At 39.5% G+C, this 21,863-nt stretch overlaps 1 protein-coding gene across 3 annotated transcripts in view; it reads right to left on the bottom strand.

Annotated features, from left to right (window-relative positions):
* The window catches only part of LOC133127078 (catenin delta-2-like), a 256,199-nt gene that overhangs the window by 214,464 nt on the left and 19,872 nt on the right, over positions 1 to 21,863 (bottom strand). For all 3 annotated transcript variants that reach the window (XM_061239702.1, XM_061239704.1, XM_061239703.1), the window contains exon 2: positions 6,068 to 6,201. In XM_061239702.1, coding sequence (XP_061095686.1) covers positions 6,068 to 6,196 — 129 coding nt within the window. In that variant the 5' untranslated portion in view covers positions 6,197 to 6,201. The remainder of the gene's footprint in view (positions 1 to 6,067; positions 6,202 to 21,863) is intronic.

Raw genomic sequence — 21,863 nt, 5'->3', positions numbered from 1 at the left:
ATTTCATTCATATTCATTAACTATATATTACAGTCACACTTCTATTCAAATCTACCTTGTCCATTATCCTTTTTTTAAAATATAAATATAATTATATATACAAATTTGCTAATATAAATAACTATTTTCCAAATAATCAGCTCCATTTAAGCACTAAAAACATCCCAAATACCTTGTTGCCTGGAGATACAATTAATTTATCTTTTGTTGTCATTTATTTCCGATGTTTGGCAAATGGCCTCCTGCTAGCTAGTCAACAAGCAGCTGAGTTGGATTTATTTAGGTGAGAATCCTCAGACAATCAAGCTCTCTATAATGGACAGGTTTATAATGGTTTATACATTTGTTGTGCTGATTCTCTCTCTCTCTCTCTCTCATATATATATATGTATATACAGCATTCAGATTTGTCCAGATATTCAGATAGACCTGTAGAAGCATATAAATGTATTCACTGTGCACTGGCAGCCAAAAAAAGTCTACCATGCCGTTTTTACCATTACATTAGTTTGAATACACACTTTCTTGTCTCCAATGCATATCAGCAATCCAGAAATAGTACACATCAATCATGGCTGACAGCTTTACAGGTCTACAGCACTCTCCAAACTGCAGGAGGAACATGTGGCTCTAATGGTCAACCAGAATCCATGAGGTAACTCAGTATTAATACTGTTCATTTTCTATCAGATGGTGCAGCTCATTAAGAGGCGTAGCTTGTGTTCCTTGCAGATCTGAATTTCAGCAATAGTCTTAGTCATCATATACTAATTCATAGAAAATGCCTGCATCTGCGATGAGTTTTCAATGCATACCATTTAGTAAGCTGAGTGATACAGCAATATGTGCATGGGGGGAAGGGGGGGGGGTAAAATAAAATCATTATCCCTGCACAAACTACAATATCTCAGAGCAGGCAAGACTTTCATTGGTTCTTTTTTCTTCCATAATCACAATATCAAATGGTCCCAGAAACGCATATTTGGAAAATCTATAAAAGCTCATCGTAAAAACTGATGGCCTGAAGAGATCAGAGAATAAAGACAAGTTATCTGAGGTGAAGCACAGATGAAACTAATATCCACTTATTACATTTACTTGTACCAAACTCTTCCCAGCAGTATCTGAAAAAAGCAGCCCGGGCTGTCCGCAAGCCTGGTTTAATGATAGCGCTCAGAAGCCCTTTGCAGAAGTGTTACCTCTGCCATTCCACACCTGTGTTCCTCTGGCTAAAGCTGATAAGTGCTGGCAGACAGGAGGCTGAAGTGGATCACTTTTCTGTGCTGGTTTGATTCCGTTCCGGATCACATGACCTGGGGATGCGATGCCACTCTGTGGGAGGAAACAGGATGCCCTCTACACCTACAGCACAGCTCCCAGGCTGCGGCAGCATCAGTCCTGCATCCACTTCTCAGTAGCAGGAAACGTGACACTTCCCAGTGCATGCACTCCACGGACCATCCAATCACAGTCCTCTAGAGCCGAGAAGGGACAGTTTTCCACCATCCCTTTACCAGGGAGTCAGGTGTGAAGACAGTCTGGCCAATCAGTAGCACTAATTGTTCAGTTAATTACCAGAGAAAAAATAGAAACAGGGCTGTATTTGGATTTGGATTCGACGGCCAGATTTGATGACGCCTGATGTACACACTACATGAAGAGCACAGATGCCCACATATGATTTATACATAATCAGAACTGCAAGGCACACATTAACGATCAGTTCAAAACTAAAACAAAGCTCCATACCTAACAGACATTAGGAAAACAAATGGCTGAAGCAGCCAGTCTGCCTTAGGTGGGCTTTAGTGTAGGCAAGTGCAGCTTCACCATGGAGGATTTCTGCTACTGTTCTACTTGTGAAAGCTTTGGGCGGCTTGGATTTACATTTCCAGAGAAACTAGAAAGTCTGTTCTGATGGGCCAGCATGTGGTGCGGTTGTTCTTGGCTGAACGCACCGTTAAACTGCTATGACTGCTTAACAATACGCAGGAAGTGAGCAGGCCCTGTCCCTCTTTTGTGCCCACACACAGGGCTGTACGGGGAGAGGCAGAACTGCACTATTAGGGCAGAGTACCCCATGGGCCTCTGCCCCACTTTCCTACTCCAGCACTGGGTTTCCATCCCATGAGGTTCCCTGGCTTAAAAGCAGGCTTGCCAACTAAGCAACAGTCATAATGCAAGGGCTGTCAGGATTGATTCTGATCTACACGTGGCCTGGACCCGACTTTAAAAGGGCTGTTGGCAATGCAAATGAATAAGGCTGGCCTATCAGGACCCATGCTTTCACCGCACAGGCGGACGCAGCGCAGGGGATGATGGGATTGTCTTTTGAGCGGAATCGCTTTTTATACAGCTCCCAAAAGTGCTCCCTTTATTGAAAAAACATAAATAATCCAAACTTCGCATTATTATGTGCATGGCTCTGTGTGCTTTCACCGATATTGGCGTTTCAGCTGAATCACAGGTCACTTTTAGTGACTTATCCGTTGAAGAAAATCCCCTTGAGATTCCTCCAGGTAATCTCCAAGTTTGCTCTCGTCAAAATCTTTTCCGCACACAGCCGGTGAATCATGCCGGTTTAGGAGTTCTACCTCCACTTTATTCACATATGTCCAAATTCCACACATATTACCCTCTAAAGACTGGTTGTCTCCGCAGTAGCACACTTGAATTTTAATGTTTTAGGGGATGAATACAACAATATTTCTGAATTTTATCAAGTAGCCTATACTGGAATAAAGCAGAATGAATTAGCCCGTTTATTTCACATGATTCTCTACAACAGCTCCACAGTGGTCTCACAGTCCCGTTAGACCAAGAATCTCAAGACGGCTTACTGAATGCCATACTGAATGCTCTCCTCCTTTGGTATGAGCGCTCATGAGTGCTCATTGTAGTCTATTTTCAGTATCTAAAACACAAATGTGAGCACATGGGGTTAATCCCCCCAAAGAGACATGCTGTTGATGCTGAAAAATATAAACCGCAAGATCATCATGAAACGATGATTGGAGAGAACATTATGCCTGGTGATAAAATCCCATTATGACACTGGTGTTCTTTTGTGATTACTTTTTAATGTTCATGATTTCAAAGCACTTGCCAGACATGAATAATCTGTCACAGGAGCAATGACAGGAGAAGTGAAGGAGTTCTGATAATACTATGTCCCAATCTTCAGAACCTTCAGAACACAGCGAATCAGTAAACTATTTCCATGTTATCGATATTGTGGTTTTTCCTACTCTGATGGGTCACTCTCGAATGCAATCAACCAACATCAACCAACATTTACTGGCCAACGGCAACAGCACAGTGTCATGTACAAGTAGAAATCCAATACAAATCACATGCTCTTAATCAGCAGAGCACAGATAACGGCAATAAAACACACTCGGTTATAATCCCGAGAGACACTAAGCAGCAAATCTTTGGTCCTGACAGCATAAACTAGCTGTGACCTTGCTGAAAGTAAATAACAAGCATAAAGGTGACACTTCAAAAATAAAACTAAAATGCACAGTAGCAACTACTTTAACATTACCATTTTGAAAGCGATGATGATGTTGATGGTGGTGATGAAGCTAATAATTGTGATGATGATGATAATGATGATGATAATTACCTCAGTAAACATTCACAGCTCCTCTTGCTGTAATCATTTACAGCAGCAGCTGTGGTGACAGTGACAATCACAGAACTCAATGCCAAACTAAGGAACAAGTTCATCCTTCAGTGTTCAGTAAATAGACTTTTAGTACTAAACTGAGCACATCAAATTTTTTCACATTATTTCTTGGACATTTCTGGTCTGACAGCCATGAAAGCCTAGCTTAAGGTTTCATTTCAAATCAACAGAAAAATAAACCATTTGATTATTATTTTATGATGGACGTTTTGAAATAAATCCCATTATTATGCATATTGGTATATTAGTTGACTAATCTTAAAAGTATGCTTTTCATCTGTTTTGTTTATTTATTCATTACAGACTCTTTTGTTACTGACTTAATAATTTGATTGTTAGATTTATTTTGCGTGGTTTGAAAAACCAAACTCCCAGGATTTCTGTGACAAACTTAATCAACCGGTTCCTGTATGCAAACAGGCCCATTAATCAATAATCTCTTTGGCTTCCAAATTCAAAAAAGGACTGCACAAGTCTAAAAGAGTAATTTGCCCACCAGGTCAGGGTGCAGAAGTGAAGAGAGAAGTGGGATCCCTACCTCACACTGTCCATTGATTATGACTGGACATGTGAGGCCCACATATAACATGCCCAAACATCTACAGCCATATGAATCAAGTCCAGAAGTGATGAGAGTATACACAGTTCTGCTTTTTGGAGGCTGTATCAGCTGTCTCAAATCTGAATGATTCATTCTCTAAATCTACTGTATCAGCTGTCTCAAATCTGAATGATTCATTATCTAAATCTACTGTATCAGCTGTCTCAAATCTTAATGATTCATTATCTAAATCTACTGTATCAGCTGTCTCAAATCTGAATGATTCATTATCTAAATCTACTGTATCAGCTGTCTCAAATCTGAATGATTCATTCTCTAAATCTACTGTATCAGCTGTTTCAAAATTAAAGCCCCCTAATCCAACAACAATAAAGCTGTCATAACATACTGTGACACTACCATATCCCAATAACACAAACGTCAGTTGAAATTAGCATGCATCACAGGGGGATTCTTTCCTGTACCAAACACAAACAATGTGCTTGTTTACATTCAGTACAGTAAACAATCATTAGCTCAATGCCTCTGCTGAGAGGGGAGAGGGGCCAACAACAAATGTAGCAAGTAACCTTGAGTACCGGTACTCAAATGAAAGTTTTTGTAGCTACACGTCTGACTGTCTTACTACCCCAGGGTTCCAGAAGGATCTAGGCTTGATGCCAAATGGAGTTGACCCAAAACCATAGATGTCTGAGTATATCAGACGTGTTGCACTCATTAATATTGTTGTATTTTTAAACACATGTACAGGTGATACGAGGCTTCAATAATCACTTTCCCTGGCCTTCATGGACTTTGGAAAATTGGCTAACTGCATACGAATCTAAATTGCTTTTAATTTATACGAGTTCTCAATGAGTTGGATTTCTTTTCGGAAATTAAGTATTTGTAAATTAGATATTCATAAATGTATTTTGTTGACAGCCTCTTATTTTTCAGATCACTGCTCACTGCATTTTCTCTGATTACCCAGATCTATCACAGCTTCTTTGAATCGGTTGTTCTTCCATGGTGCCAGCTGAAATACATTCATAATCATACTCTTGACTCTTGACACCAGAACAATGAAAGTAAATGGGCTGACTACAGAAGCTTTCCCATTTTGTCTTCAAAATCCTGCCGAGTGGCCATCATTTTGACAGCAAGCGTATTGTATGAATAATTTCAAAAGTAGACTTTTTTCTCCCCAATAAACTTTTTTCATATCCTTATATGACTTTTTCCAATTCCTAATGTCCTAAAGAATCATTACTACAGCAAGCACACTTTTGTTTTTCGAGCGAACCGCCACGATTGCACGCTGGCAAACAACCACAGCTGTCATGCAGCTTTCAGCTTAGAGCAGGGGCATATCCAACTGTGCCTTTTCATCTCCCCATTTCAGTTCCATAGGTTTTGACATGAATCGAGTGCTGTTTTCCCACTTTTAGCTTACACTCTGATGCAGCCTTTTATGCTGCTAAGAGTTGGGCTTTTCTGTAAAAAAAAAAAAAAAAACATTAAAAAACTACATTTTGCAACAACATTACACCCAACATTACAAGGAACTTGCTGGCTAGACTTTTTGGTCTCATCATTCTGCTCACAATGTGTTCCCTTGGCTGCTGTTAGCTCTGACACTACCATTAAGAGAAAATATCCAGGACCTGTGAGCCGTTTCACGGTGACACTAAAGTGCAAGGACGTTTGACTTTGTTTTTCAGAAGATATAGCTATAGTGGAGAGCACACCACCTTCCTGCTTGTGTTTGTTTTGGAGTTGTGCTCTTTTTTTCGAGGTGGATTGAGGGCAGCGGGTTATGAGAGGAGACCTACCTGCTCCTTCACAGAGGCCAGGATGGCAGAAGTGGTTTCAGTCTCTGAGCCGTCTCCGTTTGAGGCATTCAGCACAGGACTCAACATGGCGGCCTTATCTGTGTCAGAAGGCTGGTCTGGAACTGGCATAGCTCCTGGAGAGACAAACCAAAAAACCCACCCAATTAGGACTCTTCTGAGGACGCCTTGACCAAAAAGCACACGGAAGTCTAATGATTCTGGAATGGACATTCTTGACCCCAGCATAACTGATCCTCATGCATACACATTTACACAAAGCCTGTCAATGGATCTGAAAAAAATGTATTTCTGTTGAGCCCATTTTTACCAGCCGTAGATAAATTCACAATTATACAAAAGGTTGGCCAGTAATGTGGCCCCATTGTATTAACAGCAGTGCTCAGAGAAAGAGCAATGCAGCAAAATCATTGGATGAGCTCAAGCCAAGCTGCGCCATCTTTATACAGTCTTAATTATACAATTAAGAGAACGGCTTGTCAAGATAAAGGTGTTCTGCATTTCACCATGATTATGACATCAGAGTTACAAATGTATGCACAAACAGAAATAAGCCTTTGCCTTGGCTTTTGATGAGGTTATCATAACTGCACTTTTCCTGTTAACTCCCATCACGTTTTCCGATTTGTGAGACTTGTAGTTATTTTCCACATGTCAAAACCCGTAGTAGAAATACACTTGTTGATAAACTGTCTTTAGGCTATGATGTGCAGCTTTTAACAGGGTCCCATAGCTAGGGGACCCTCTGTAAGTACCAAACATTGGCACAGCAGAATGGCCAGAGGAGAGAAGGGGGCTCCTGATGTGTCCATCTGCCTTGCATCATGCCAACTGACATGCCCTCCAGGGAGGCATTACCCCAGCTCACCAGCACCCCCTTCCCCCACGCGCCTGCACTGCAGTCAAACACCCAGCTAATCCTCTTCCTTGACCTACTTCTGAGTCCTTCTTTCATCTGGGATGTGGATCTGAACCCCGCGTTCCTGATGGCTGCGGCTGTTATGCCGTTAGCACGCTCATCACGTCCGCGGGCTGTCTCCCCTGTGTTCCCCAGGCAATGAGATCTCCTTAATTACGGCTGGAGCTTCGGTGGGAATCATAAAAAGGCTCGCAGTGCTCTGTCCTCGCAAGTGACTCTGCATGCCTGGCTTACGTCTTCATGCGAACCAACCTTCTGTAGCCCGCAGTTTCCTTTGGATTCTCACCAGGCACGGCCCCGCAACAGACACACACAAATCAACATGCCAGCCATGAAATTATACTTTGTATCTTTGCACTCAAAATCATATAATATCGGGAATCCCTTAAAGGAAATGTGCGCATGTAATGGCGTTATTTCAGTTGATTTCATATGAAATGGCCCACAGATAACCTTTATGCTTTCTAATGGCAATTTCTTTTATTTCCAACAAGCGTGTTTGCTGCACAAACAGTGCCTCTCAGTGTGCTTTTTAAAATATTCTTGTGACAATAAGAGTAATTTAATACTCATTGTCCTTAGTTCGCTGTGCTTAATCTACTGGTGCATTTCACCACTTGGAAGAAGCGGAAACCAGACTCATAAGGGAATTCACCTGAGAGATGCACCACATTCACTGCTGGGTCAGTTTGGAGGATCACTTTGAGCCCAACCTCTGATGCTCTCAGAAGACACTGAAAAAACCTGTTCTACCTGTTCTCACTCATAAATGCCTCCCGGAATTAGCAGTCTTCTTTTGGTCAAACAATTTTTTCTTCCAGAAATCCAAGGACTGTATTTGCGGTAATTTGTGGAATTTACCAGAGCAGGTAAGAGTTAGTTGTCTGATGTTATAGGTTATTGCCCGGAATTGAATTCCAAATCTTGTTTTGAGTTGTCTTGACACTGAACACAGAAAAGTGAAAGATAATGAAGGGAAAGACTGAAAACTCATGACTGAAAATACAGGAAAATCTGTGTTCAAAGCTCTTTTCAAATGACACCTACTGACAGGTAAAAAGAAAATAAATCCACATACAAAGCCACATTGTGTTGAAGTACATTTAGCCTTAGATTTCTGTGAAATCAAAAAACTGTACAGTTACTCATTTTAGAGTGTAGAAATCACCCAGCAAGCTCAATAGCTAGCAAAAACTAACAGGTTACCCACCATTTGTAAGGACTAAGGTGTAAAGTTCCTCAAATTGAAAATGAAAAGGACAACCATGTGAATAGTGAAGGCTTAAATGCAAATACATTTCCTTTTCCTTTGAAATTGTCCATCAGCCCCATTGTACTGTTTCATTTTAACCAATGAATAATAAATCAACAATAGAAGAGAAAAACAGTTGCAACACACAAGATGCATTTATTGAAATTAAAATGTCATGGGTTATTACTGTGAATTATCTTACTGTTCTTACTGCTGACAATTTCAATATGGCAGTAAGCAAACAAGTGTCCCCTGCAGTCTCATTAAAATGCAACGCGCTGCTTATTTTGCAGTGGTAATTATCTGAGACTGCCTGGACACAATGCTTGAACTTCATAGTCTGTGCATTTAAAAAAAATAAATCCAGAAATGTATCTGGAAATTAGTTTATTGAATATTTCAGAAAAAGGATAGGGGAGGCTAGAAGGTACAGTATGTCTAGCCTTTTTGTAAGCAGATGGCCTTGAAGTGGCCACATGAAAAAAGAGACACATAATGAACTGCAGAGGTAATGTGGGGCAGTCATTAGAGCTTGGGGATCAAGGCTGCTGTCCTCTGCTGGCACTATTGGTAAGTGGTCAATAAGGACTGGAAGTCTGCCTGACTAAATGATTTCTAATATACTGTGAAGACCCCTGGGGGAATTAGAAAGTCATTGCATAGTTTACCTGCAATTAGCTTGGATGGAAGCGACCTGTGATTATCACCCATCCTCTCATACAAGTGCTTTTCCAAAATCTAGTCCATTTAATTAACTTGTGAGGGGAAAATGATTTCTTATTAAAACAGGTGTGATCAGAGTGATCTTTAATAATGCCTCCAGAACTTATCAGATATAAAATGTTGAAGACAAAAATGTATCTTAAATTAAAGAGATACAAGTTGTGCAAGTGTACAGTTTGTAATTACTGGCCAAGCTATCGCCAGCTATTGCTTTTGATTAATCTTCAGAAGAAGGGTTAGCTACTCCCCCCATACAGCTGGAGGTATTCAGGGAAAACAAAGGGAATACATGCATGAAATGTAAGGAATTCACAGGACATATATCAAACGTTACCCCCCCATTCCTGTGCTGGAAATGCATTCCTGGAGATCAAGAGATAGAAGCTTAAAATCAAAGATGAAGGCACTCATCGGGATGATTCTCATTATGGGTTAAGATGGCTGTTTCTGATGGCCTACATCAAGAGCTTTCCTGGTGTAGAACCTCACGCTTCCTCCATTTACATGTGCTTATGACTAACATGTAAAAAAGCACTTGGGGCTCCAAAGGCACAATTGAACCGTCAACACATGAAGAACCTACTGCCAGATTGAAGGAGGGCCTAAAGACAACGACCTGGTATAATCACTGCCATAAATACCTGCAGTGGTTATACATAATTATAAGCACTGATATTTACTACCTAATATCAGGATTCAGTACCTAATAATGACAGTGTATGCAACACAAGCTAAACTTTGGTAAATCAGAAAACAGTAAGTGATGGATTTTCCTTTCCATAAGCTGCTTTCTGATTTGCATCTTTGCTGAGGGAATAGGAAATCCATCTGATAATCTGATAATTACAGCTGCACATCCGCCAAAGAAGTCAAGACATTGACAGTGGATGGTGTATGGTGCTATCCTTATTGTCATTTAGTTTAGAGTCGAAACTACAGCACCTCTTTGATTCTATGCCTCAGCTTCAAAGCTGTGTAATGTGAAATGTCAATTGCCTTGCTCAAAAAGTGAATTCCTTGTTTTCCAACGATTGAGTAAATATAAAAAAATCCAACAATTTATGTCAGTTTTACTGTTGTTTAAAAAAAATAAAAAAAATACAAATCAATTACTGCATGTATGGTATGAAACATGTTCATATGCAGTCGTAAATATGTTGATGTAATGAGTTCACCAATACCATAACAGCAATATGTTCATTTGAAAAAAATAATGTTTTATACATTCTTGTTCATTTAAATTACTGCTAAACTTGTTTTGTTTTTAATCATGTTTTTTTTTGTTTACTTTTATTGTTGAAGGTTAACTGGATAATCCTTAATATTTTAACCAAATATTTTTTCAGCTGCTGGGATTCATAAAACATTTGTACTGCACTTTGAATTACAAGCAAACATAAGCATACTTTCACTTCACAAATTCAGAAGAAAAAAAAGTTTCCCCAGCTACTGTATGAAAAAAATTAAAATCTTAAGCTTAGATGTGCTTAAGATGAAATCAGGGTCACATCTTTGCAAATGTCTTGATAATCTGTATTGATGAGGAGTGACAATAAAAATGTGGAACAAACTGCAATATGGGATCATCATAAAATTAAACTGTAAACTGGCAGTCAATATCACCAATAAATATTAATCAAAGGTATACAAAACAGAATATGGAAGCTTACTGCTTATTTAAAAATAGCTGCTTACAGTATTCGTCCCAAATTTGAAGTCTAAAAGGCTACGTGCATCTTAAGTCAATGGAAATTGCTTTCCTTTCATGTGAAAAACAGCAATTATGAAGAGAGCACTGTCAAATCTGACCAGTTATAAATTTCAAAATGCCGTATTTTAAATGTCATGCCTATGTATGAAATTATCCATTTTAGCATGGTGGCAGGTACATTTAGGAGAAGCTACAGCTTCAAGGTTACATTTTCATTGTGAATGAAATGTCACAGAAATTGTTTTATAAAATCTACACTTAAGCATTAGGTCAAAGCTCATGAAATATATTCTTTTAAAGCATTGTTTCCAATGTTACTCACTGAGACAATAAAAAAGAACACAAATAACTAAGAAATCTTGACTCATTGTCCATAAGGCTGACAAACAAAAAAGACATTCCCCACACACAGCAGTTTTACCATTGTTGAAATTAATGAAAAACTGAGCACTTACACAGTAACTGCATTGAACAGAGGCTCCACGGTCTGCCAGGGAGGTAAGAGGGCAAGACTGCCATAAAGTGTCATTCTTTCTTCCAAACTGACAGCTTCACAACAACTGCATGTCAGGCAAGGCTCATGAATATGCAACCCAAACAATCACCAGAAAACAGCGCTGAATTTAATGCCTGTCTTGGGAAACATTTTAAGCATTTTTTTTTGTTTTTTTTTACTTTATGTTTTTGTCTTTACAGATACCGTTATCCAGAGGCAATCTCCTCAGTTGCCATTATATAAGCCTGGATTGAATCAACATTTTCCTTAAATTAGATTTGCTTAAATGCAAAGCATTAGTTTTGATTATGGCTGATCTCACCAAATTACGTTATAGAAAAAACAACAACTGGCTTGCTATTATAAATAAAAAAGGCCAATATTGATTGAATCTGGAGCATTATGGCTACATTATTTAAGCTACAGCTGGATATTTACTGGGGCAATTCATGTTAAATACACTGCTTAAGGGTACAACAATGCTGTGAAATCAACAATTCAAGCCTCTAACCTTGTTACAGGCCCATAAGCCCTGCTTCACCTGCCTGCCCATGCAGGAAGCTGTGAATACCGTATGGTTCTGAGGAGAAAGAGGGCCCAATTCTTCCCTCATAATCCAGTATAAATAGTGCAAACCAGTTGATAAGATAAACCGTATTGGTGTATTGTCAAATGAAACAAGATACAAAGACCCTATCCATGAAATCACCAGGGATTATGTTTGTGAGCAAGAGCACTGAACATCACACAGTCCTGCCTTTTGCAAAGGTACTGGCTCTTAGGTGCACCTCGTCTAAAGGTGTCTCACATTGCTAACCTGCTAACCACTGAAAGCAGATTTTAAGGCCTTGGTAACCTGAAAACCTTCACCTGATGAGCTTACCTTTAAGTGTATGACATCAGGGATAGGCCTATACTGTCAACAGCCAGAAGACGTATAACAGTGTAGTCAAGTGCAGACTTCTTATCAGTCTTATTGAACTATATACTGTAACTATATGAAAACATATATAAAATAAACATACATACGCACCATTCCATTTAAAAAATAAAATAATGTTAAGTTTTATATTAAGGCTGATACATTTAACCTTCAACAATAAAACTATTGCTTAAGAGTTTATTACTTCAATTATAATTAACAAAGTAGAATTCATGCAAGCGTGTCTTTTACTCAGCTTTGTCAACAGCATGACATTGAAAAAAGTCCAGCACTCTTGGGCACACCAGAAGAATGGAAACAAGGGAGAAAAGAGGAAATTAGCTTTATCGCTTGAAAGCTTTTTTAATTCCCTGCCTTGATAGCCTGAAGATCCCTGATGACCTGGACCACACCATGACTTCTTTCAAAATTAACAAAAGAACTATTAGCTTGGAGGAACCGGTAACTTTTCTTTTTTTCTTGCACATTGACCCTATGCTGGGTCATTTAAATGTCAATACAGTGAGGTCCCCAAATAACATTGACATCTCCACACTGAAATGGATTCTCTCAAACAAGTATTGGTATGTCCAAAAGATCATATAAGATCAGGAATATTTATATAATAATTCTATACAAATTAAAGTGTCTCACTGTAAGGATGCTAGGTGACGCTGACTGCTGTAGTTGACCCCACACAAATCCATGCAAAGATCACTGCAAGCAGTGTACCGTCTATCAGTTCTAGGACTATGTTGATGTTAATGATAATTCTGGGTGTAATTTGAGAAAACTATTACCCCACACCCACTTTTGTGTCTAATTTTGTGCCATTCACAAATTCTGTTTCATAATGGGAAACCTTTGTAAATAACTTTTAAACTTAGTCGGAATTTTAGTTCATGAAACTGGCTAAAGTCACCAAATACTCACCAAATACTTGGACATAATTCAGCTGTTTAATAAAGAACTAGGTTAGTCTTCATATGCTAAAAGAACACCCACCAAATACTTTTGGTATGATAAATGCAGATAGTTTTGAGTTTTGATTTTGAGTTCCGTGTCACAGTTTACACGAATTGACAGCAATAATGAGCGTTTTCTGTTTTGAAACAGCTTTGTTATTCTGTCCTTTGGCTGTTATGACAGGGGAATGGAAAAAGATTGAAAGATGTCTAGCATTTCTTCCAACTGCCCATCATCCTGGCAACTCACTGGTTTCCCTATCATTGTCTGAATTCTGGAGGAAAGCCAGGCATGCTGCGGAAGCTACTTCCCACACTGGGTCTTAACTCCACACCTGTGCGGCAAGTAACTGCCAGAACCTGGGAGGCAGGCAGCCACTGCCAAACATTATGCAGAATTACCAAACAAATCAACTACACAAGTAACTTCAGAGATGAGATTCACTCCAATCTTTAACAGTTAGACATGAAGGGAGTCAGATTAAGGACATGAAGTGGTGAAAATCGACAGGGTAACTGGGGAATTACTGTCAAAAAGAACAAATTCTCTGAGCAGAACGGGTGGGATATTGTCACACACACATTGGAAATAGCATTTTCCGTGCATTGTGCCAGTGATCGCCTAAGAACCTTTGTTCGGGGGTTTATTATGCAAACTTCACAGCGGTGAAATTGCTGCACCATTGGCATGGCACGCAGCTTTCAGGCTGCTCCTTCCTGCTTCGCTCCATTGTGAGGCCTGACGTCTCATTCCTCCACTGGAGATAAGAGAGGAAAGTTCTGACAGGGCTGCGCAGCACGTCTGGAGAACAGCAGAGACATTTACAATTATAACTCTGCCTTCTGAAAGGAACAGTGAAAAAAGACGGCAGTTCAGAATATTCCTGTGCGCAGAAACAAACCAGAAAGGTTGCTGGCAGGGACCAGGTTTGGACCGTAGGTGTCCTGCAGCCAGACTGTCCCCCAGTCTGAGTTTGTCCACTGAACAGCCAAACTACAAGCGTGGTGGTGGATGAAAAATATCCCTACCTCCCTGATGGACGCCACTGTTGACAGTTTTTCATTTCTATTATCTGAGCACAGAAAAACACTGGCAGCAGTCAGAGCAGTGGAAAGGCACTATCGTCCGATCCGTGTAACACCCCTCTGTCCCACCCGAGGGGCCACAGGGCAGTGTGCACTCCATCTGAACCGGCAACCACAGAAAAATCCTACCCTGGATCTACTGAAGGCAACTCGATTTTATCTGCTGATAATAGGCAACAATAAAGCCTGCACGAACTGCAATTTAACTGTTTGCTCTTTCATCACGTCATGTATTTCTATTCTTCAGGTCAATACAAAATAAAGGTTTTCATTGATTAAATAAAAAACAATAAGGGTAAAATACAGTACTTGACACTGTCGATACATGACCTGCTGTGTGTGCAAGTCTCTACATCTCTGCAGATGAAGTGCACTATGTCACCTGCATTTCTGCATCAGTGCATGTCTATTTTTAACTTAAACATTGCATGCTATTCTCCTTTTTAAAAATGGTTATGTTGAAATATTTAAAATGCACATAGCATGTTTCAGAATGGATTTTCGCATCAGCAGTCAGGAAGGTGACCTTCATGGCATGACACAATGATGCAGCTCCGCAGTTTGAGAACCCACATTTAAACACTGGATCTAAACCCATCCTTGCTTCCCCTTTCCATTCCATTTGATGCGTAAAAGGGTTATATTTGCACAGCGGACAAAATTAACCTGGATTTGCATTGGCTACGTTTAATGTACTCCTTTCATTATCCATAATAATGATAAGGATAAGTGAATATGAAGCAATCACGCAATTATTTTAAGATAATATACTCAAATAATGAATATATCCTTAATACTATAAGCCATACTCACATACTGTACATCACTTTGATGTTTGTTTGTACAGTCCAGTGACAACTTCTTTTTTTGTACTTCTGCTACTGCCCCATTCCACTTCAAGGCTCAATGTGTTGTGTGTTCAAGGATCCTCTTCTGTATACCACTGTAGCGCATGTTGTAACGCATATATGGGTTACTGTCGTATTCCTGTCAACTTGGACCAGTCTGGCTATTCTCCTCTGACCTCTCATTAACAAGATACCACTTAAGCTTAGTAGATGTTGTGTAGAGTTCAAGCAATCAGAAACCCAAGCAATTATTGTTGTGTTGGCTTGTAAACAAACTCTAGAAAGTTGCTGTGTTTGAACCTTTTGAGAGCATACATTTGAACCTGTAAAAATGACCTTGAGTTTAAAAGAAAGGTAAAAAACAAACAAAACAACTTGAATGTGAGTGAAAGATATACAACCATGAATTTCAGTACTCAAACATTGTTTTAGTGGCATTGCAAAGACAAGAGAATTGCAATTTTATATACAGGAATGCCATCAATAAAGGCCCAAAAGCACATATGACAGAGTACAGCATGAGCTGCAGCACAAAACTCTATAGGTCCAGGTGGCAATTCTGCCTTTTCAAACTGCCTGAACTGCAAAAATGATATAAATTCTGTTTTGCCGGGAGGTACAAGTACACACACCTTTTTGCCTGCAGATATATCTGTATTGGTGACTGTGGAATGGGTTATTTTCATGCAACCTGCTAGCTACTGACAAACACACTGCTTTATTTGGATTCTTTCTTAAAACTGCCATGCCATATATACAGTATATATAAATAAACTGCAACTTGCATGTATTGTTTTGTTTACTCCTGGCGCTGCATTGGTAATAGGTTTCGTTCCACTGTCCATGATTTAGTCTGCTGTTTTTATTCTGATATTATCTCAGTTTACTGGAGGACAGAGAAAAGATTCTAATCAGAGACACAAGCAATAAAGAAAACTGGGCCATATGCTACCCACTAAGCACAAGTGTGCTGCTTCAATCCTCAGACCGGGCACTGGAAAACCCCACCAGCCCAAGAGTCCACTTCACTGGGCCCATCTGAACCATTATAGGGACACATATAGCTCTAGTGCAGATGCTAACTAGCACATTTAGAAGCACAAGCCACCCCGCTATTGAAACCCCGAGTCACCGAGAGCTTGGCACAGTGGCAGCAGAGGTTCAAGCAGCTCCCCAAGCAGAGATCCCAACAGCAATTAGTGAAAGGTTAAAGGTCCTCTGACCTGCACAGAACAGGTTAAAGTTCACTACACCTCTACTACTTGCGACATATGAGGAGCAGGATCACGAACAGTATGTAGCAGTGACGTGCAGGTCAAATCCTGGCAAAGACGGAACCCTTCTAAACCTTCCAGAAAGGCTCCTGTAGGGGAACGATCAGGTGTAAATGTTCGCCATAGACACTTAAGAGTGTGTACATTGCTTTTACTTTCACAAGATTAATTTCATACATTGACTACTTTCAACAGCTACGTGTGCTTTATTTGTTTTGTGTGGTGAAAGGGGAGTCTCATTGGTGAAAGGTATTTTGCAGTGAATAGCTATTTTAAAGAACCTCATACAAACATACAAACAATCCAGCTGCAGCAGATATAGGCTGGCACATTGGAAGAATTACTCCATGAGGCTGAGAATCTTATAGCTGGTGAAATAAAATTATGTGTGGTTATATACCAGTACTTTCCACATTAGGAAAAGCTTGCTTTCTTAAAATTGCCATTGCGGTACCTGTAAGAGAGTGTCTGTAAGAAATAACAATGTAAGCTGTGCTAAAGTCAGTATGGGCAGGGGTAGTGTGCAAAATATTTCATGTGATGCTTTATACACAGTAAAATGTCCAGTGCTCATTCAGCTCCAGTAGAGAGCATATGTACTCTTGTAGAGTTGATTTAACACTGAACACTTTACTGTGTATACTGCAAACAGGGGTGTGTGGGAATGCATGCAATCAGAGATAGTCGAACCATGAGAAACAAACATGCCTAGTTCTGACCCCATTAGGGTGCCCTTGCAACCAGTCCTTCCAGCTCCCCACACGCTGAGAGAATTAAGCGTGTCATGTGACCAGATGCATGTTCATCATTGATTTACCTATAAGTGCTTATTACCAGAAGTCTGAACTGTTAGTATGTTGTCTGGAAATGAAACTGCGGTCTGGCCAAGATCCTGTTAGACTCAAGTGAAATGGTGGAATTATTTAATATTCCCCTCAAGTCTTATATGATTGATGAGTACAATATAAACCCATAAATATGAAGCACTGAATAATGTATGAAAAACAATGTTTCAGTACACATGGACAATGGGTTCAGCGTTCAACAAAAATATAGGGACGCGCAAGGTTCACTTGGCCACACAATGTTTCCTCAAATGTGATTCTTTACATCAGCTGCATACACTGTACATTATTCTTCTGAAATGTATGCACTGAATTAGTGGCTCTCTGCCCCTGGCCGCCTACGCGCACCACGGCAAAAAAGTCTCTTAGAGTACATACCTAATAAAGTGGTGACAGTGACCAAATCATTAAACTAGGACAACAGCCACTGGTATTTATTCTGTTAGATACGATGCAAAGACCATTCAACTCAGTAATTCTCCTACTTAGTTTTGTCTTGTCTTCCTCTTCCATTGCCAAATTTGTGTATGTGCAGCATCCTTCTAGGTGGGTTCACCTGAATTCCTATGAGAGCAAATAAAAGTGAATGTAGATCAATTTATTTGACGTGTAGATTTCAAGGAACAAAATAAGTCAGCAAAAATATCCCTGTTTAATCTTTTTTTGTATCACGCCCAGAAATTCTATTAAATCTTCTTCCTGGCAGCAGAACTTTTCCATTACAGAAGTGCTGAAAACAACAGAAGTCAATATTAATATTATTTTAAGCTATCTAATATACTGGTAACCTTTTTTAGAACCTTGTCTGGCTATGGCGGTCTTTGCAAAGTTAACATTTGTGGGTTTTCCCTTGTGCTAGTCTTCAATGGCAGGCTGCCATGGTAAAAAGGGCACTTGCTGTTCCAGTATCACTCCACTAATTTATGGGTTTTGATATCAGTGAAGATGGACTCGGTGCCAGATTCTTAAAAAAACAATTGCCATGTACATGTATTTATTTATGTATTGTCTGTTTGGTTGTTTGGGGGAGGGGTGTGTTTCATTCACAGACTGAGCAGAGGGGCAGCCTATAGGGCCACAGCAGGGTTATGTGATGGGCACGGTATGTGACGGCCCCTCAGAGCTGCTGGTGGAAGGAGACGAGGAAGGAGACACTCAGATCACTCAGATGGCAGAGAGGCATAGACGAGTGACCTTTTAAAGGGTAACATTTGCACTGATTGGCTGCAAATACACTGAAGTGAGCAGGAAATCTCCCGGGCAGGACTTCTGCTAAAGCTCCAATTATGAAAAAACAATGCATAAATTTACATCACAGACCATTTAAACACTCACATTAACTACACTTCTGGATTTAAGAGGAATTTTCAGGTTAACTCATAAAGAAAATGTTAATAAAATAATAAGTAACTAATTAACACCAGAGATAAGGTAATTCAGTCAGTGATAACAGTTTATATTCAGTCAATTACAATTTATTCCATAGAATAAGACATCATTTTACTTTTAATGAAGTTTTATTGTAGTGTGGCTCCGCCCATAAGATAATGAGCAGGTGAGACAGCCTATTGCTGGCTATAATCCAGCAATTGTGCAGTGTGAATGGAGCTGGTGAACCAAACTATCAAATAACACAACAGCACATCTCTTACACTGTGTAGGCCCTGTTAAATGCATTATTAAAGCATGAATATTGGAAAGGACACATCAAACTTTTTTTATGATCTTACCTATTGTGACATTGATGCATGTCATGCATGTCAGCATGTCAACATTGCCATTGTACAATTATGTTACCTAGTTTTATTTGAACCCCTTCATTGGCCTTGTTTATTAATTTGCATCATTCAAAATCAGTTTCTCCCCACAGGTGCTTTTGGAGAGGGATCATATTAGCATACTAAATAATCTGCTGGAAAAGCTTACATAAACGCTCAGCATCGAAAATCATCAAATATGTATAAAGGCTTCCAAATTGAAGTGACTATACTTTGGAGAAAATCATCCAAATGTGCAGGCCACACAGAATATGAAAAGGCAGTAAGTTATATCACTCCAGCAATTTAATGGCATTTAGGAAACTTCAGTCTGCTATGTGAAAGGGTACCAGATAGCCAAAGCTGGGTTTAACAGCATAACAGTATATATAATACTTCTTGATATGAAAGGGACTTGTGGCACAGTGAGAGATTACTTTGTGAACTGAACCTGAGTTAATGCTTCTTGAAAAGAATGTCTTGGGAATGTCCTTGCTGCTTATGATCAGAACTAATAACTAATACAGCTGTGTGTTTCGTAAAAAAACACTACAAAAAAACAGCTCTCAGAATCAAGGCACATGAATCAAAACTGCACCTTAATATATTAACTTGTTAGATGAGACAGCAGCCATTTTGCACCAGAATTGTTTTTTGCCAATTAAATCAGGGGATTATTAGTTGGCAGGTAGAAAGATGAAGGTTGGGAATTAAGCCAGGACACCAGGGAACCCCCTACTCTTTGCAAAGAGTGCCATAGGATCATTAATAACCACAGTGAGTCAGAGCCTTGGTTTAATGTCTCATGTGAAAGAAGGCATCTCCTACAGCACAGTGTCCCCACCACAGCACTGGTTCATTGGGCTTAATTTGACCGGTGGGAAAATCACCAACTCCACTTCCCGCTGCAACTTTTTCCCTGTAGGTCTCCAATCCAAGTACTGACCAAGCCCACACCTGCTTAGCATCAGCCATTCAGCAGCATTCTGGGTGCATGGTGGTATGGCTGCTGGCAATGCTGCCAATAGCAGGACTAAAAGTAATTTGTAATCATTGGCAATACCTGACAACCGCCTGGAAAATTGATTAGATGGCCAATCAAGACACAATAGTGACAGAATTCACTTGATTGCTTCAAATGAGCGTGTGAAGCCACTGGACAATACATACGGACGCAAATCATTTCTTGATCATATGACCCAATCAGAATACTTTGGTTGCTAAAGCAAATTAGTATGGATTGGAATTACAACTGGTTTAAACTCACATTGACAATTCATTCAAAACTGCATATTTAATCTTTTATGCCAGCTTGATAACTGTCCCCTTTTAAAGTGGTTTGATGCACATAATGGGCCTCATTCATCAAACGTGAACCAAACTAAATTGGCCCTAATTCCTTCCCAGTGTTTGGGGTGAAACAGAGGAAACCATAGAGGAAAGAGGAACCATCATGCTCAAAGCATCCAGTTTACATTTTGCATGTGCATTATTAGAATGAAACAATGCTCCCTGAGGCAACACTAACATTTGCTGCACTTTACTAGGCTACAGCAAAACCATATTTTCAGCAGAATATTTCCAGTACCTTTGGGCTTCATAATTCAGAGTAGCACAAAAGGCTAATTAGTATTGTAAAGTCTGTTGCAACAGTGCCAAATATTGTCAGGTTTGCCAGGTGCAATTAACTCTCAAAATTATGAATTTGCTCAAAGGACAATGGTAAATTAAAAGAGACGATGACGAATTATGCAGAATTCAAAATCAAATGCATTGCTCTCTTTGAATATTTACTGGCTGATTGAAAAAGAGGATAAGCCAGTAATTACCCTGGACAGAGATGAAAATGGCACATTGATGACAGAATGCTCTTGATATCAGTACCTCAAACATCCATTGAGACTCAGTTTCCTACAGTCAATTAATCTCACAGTTCAGTTAACTGCCAATCATTTACCCTTTCCTAACTTCAGCTTCAAATTACAGTTCATTACATTCATTTAGCAGTATCAGAGTGATACAATATATAAGCAGCAGTACTTTCACCTGATTAATATAGCAGTAACGACTGACCAGGCCTCTACATTCCTAGGTCAGCAAGCAGAGGTACAATCATTAAAGCAGTAGTTCAAGTTAACTATACTAACCAAGAGCCAAAGAACAAACTGCAAATATGTACAGGCTGCATTCATAACAAGCCCTAAGAGAAACATAAAACCATGAAAAATATAATCGACAACCATAAAAATCTCATAACCTAAATTACTATAAAAAAAGGGGTTGCTGTGGGGTGGGGTAGGAATGGAATAAAGGTGCGGTCTAAAGAGTTGGTCTTCAGTCAGCATATCAAATAATGTATCTCCATATAAAGAGTAATCTGGCCGATTATTGAAAAAATCGAAATGTTAATAGTTTATTTTTAGCGATTAACAAGTGAGTGAACATAAGAAATATGGCACAAGAAAATATGGCCCTCAGAAAATATATATTTATCCATATACAGGCCTATGTGCCACAGCCTCTGGAAACTGGCCTCTAAGAATTATAATTTCAAAAACGTATCGAGGAAAAAGCATTAAAGCAGGCCAATTACTGTGCGCCCAGACAGACAGAGGAAGCCATTATCGTATATTTATAAACACCTGTGGATATAAAAACTATTATGCACAACTGCAGCAGAAAGGGAAGCTATGTCAGACAGGTGGCAAAAATAGGATTCCTTTACAAATATAAAATAAGATTAAACAGATTGTCCTTCCCACGCGTCTGTGGTGTCGGTGAAACAGACGAGCACTCTCCACAATTATAAAAACATTTGACAAATACACCTGGCACAACCGTCCTTCAACCTCATCAGTCAAATGCCTCCCCACCTAAAATGTCCCCTAGCATGTAACAAAAGTGTACACAGGTTAACAACGTACAGCAGGACACAGTCAATCTGACATTTGATGTAGAAGTGCATGTTGAAGCCCTTTAA

This window comes from Conger conger, chromosome 4 (genome assembly GCF_963514075.1).
Source record: "Conger conger chromosome 4, fConCon1.1, whole genome shotgun sequence".
Taxonomy (NCBI): domain Eukaryota; kingdom Metazoa; phylum Chordata; class Actinopteri; order Anguilliformes; family Congridae; genus Conger; species Conger conger.
This window is presented reverse-complemented; position numbering and strand designations above follow the sequence as displayed.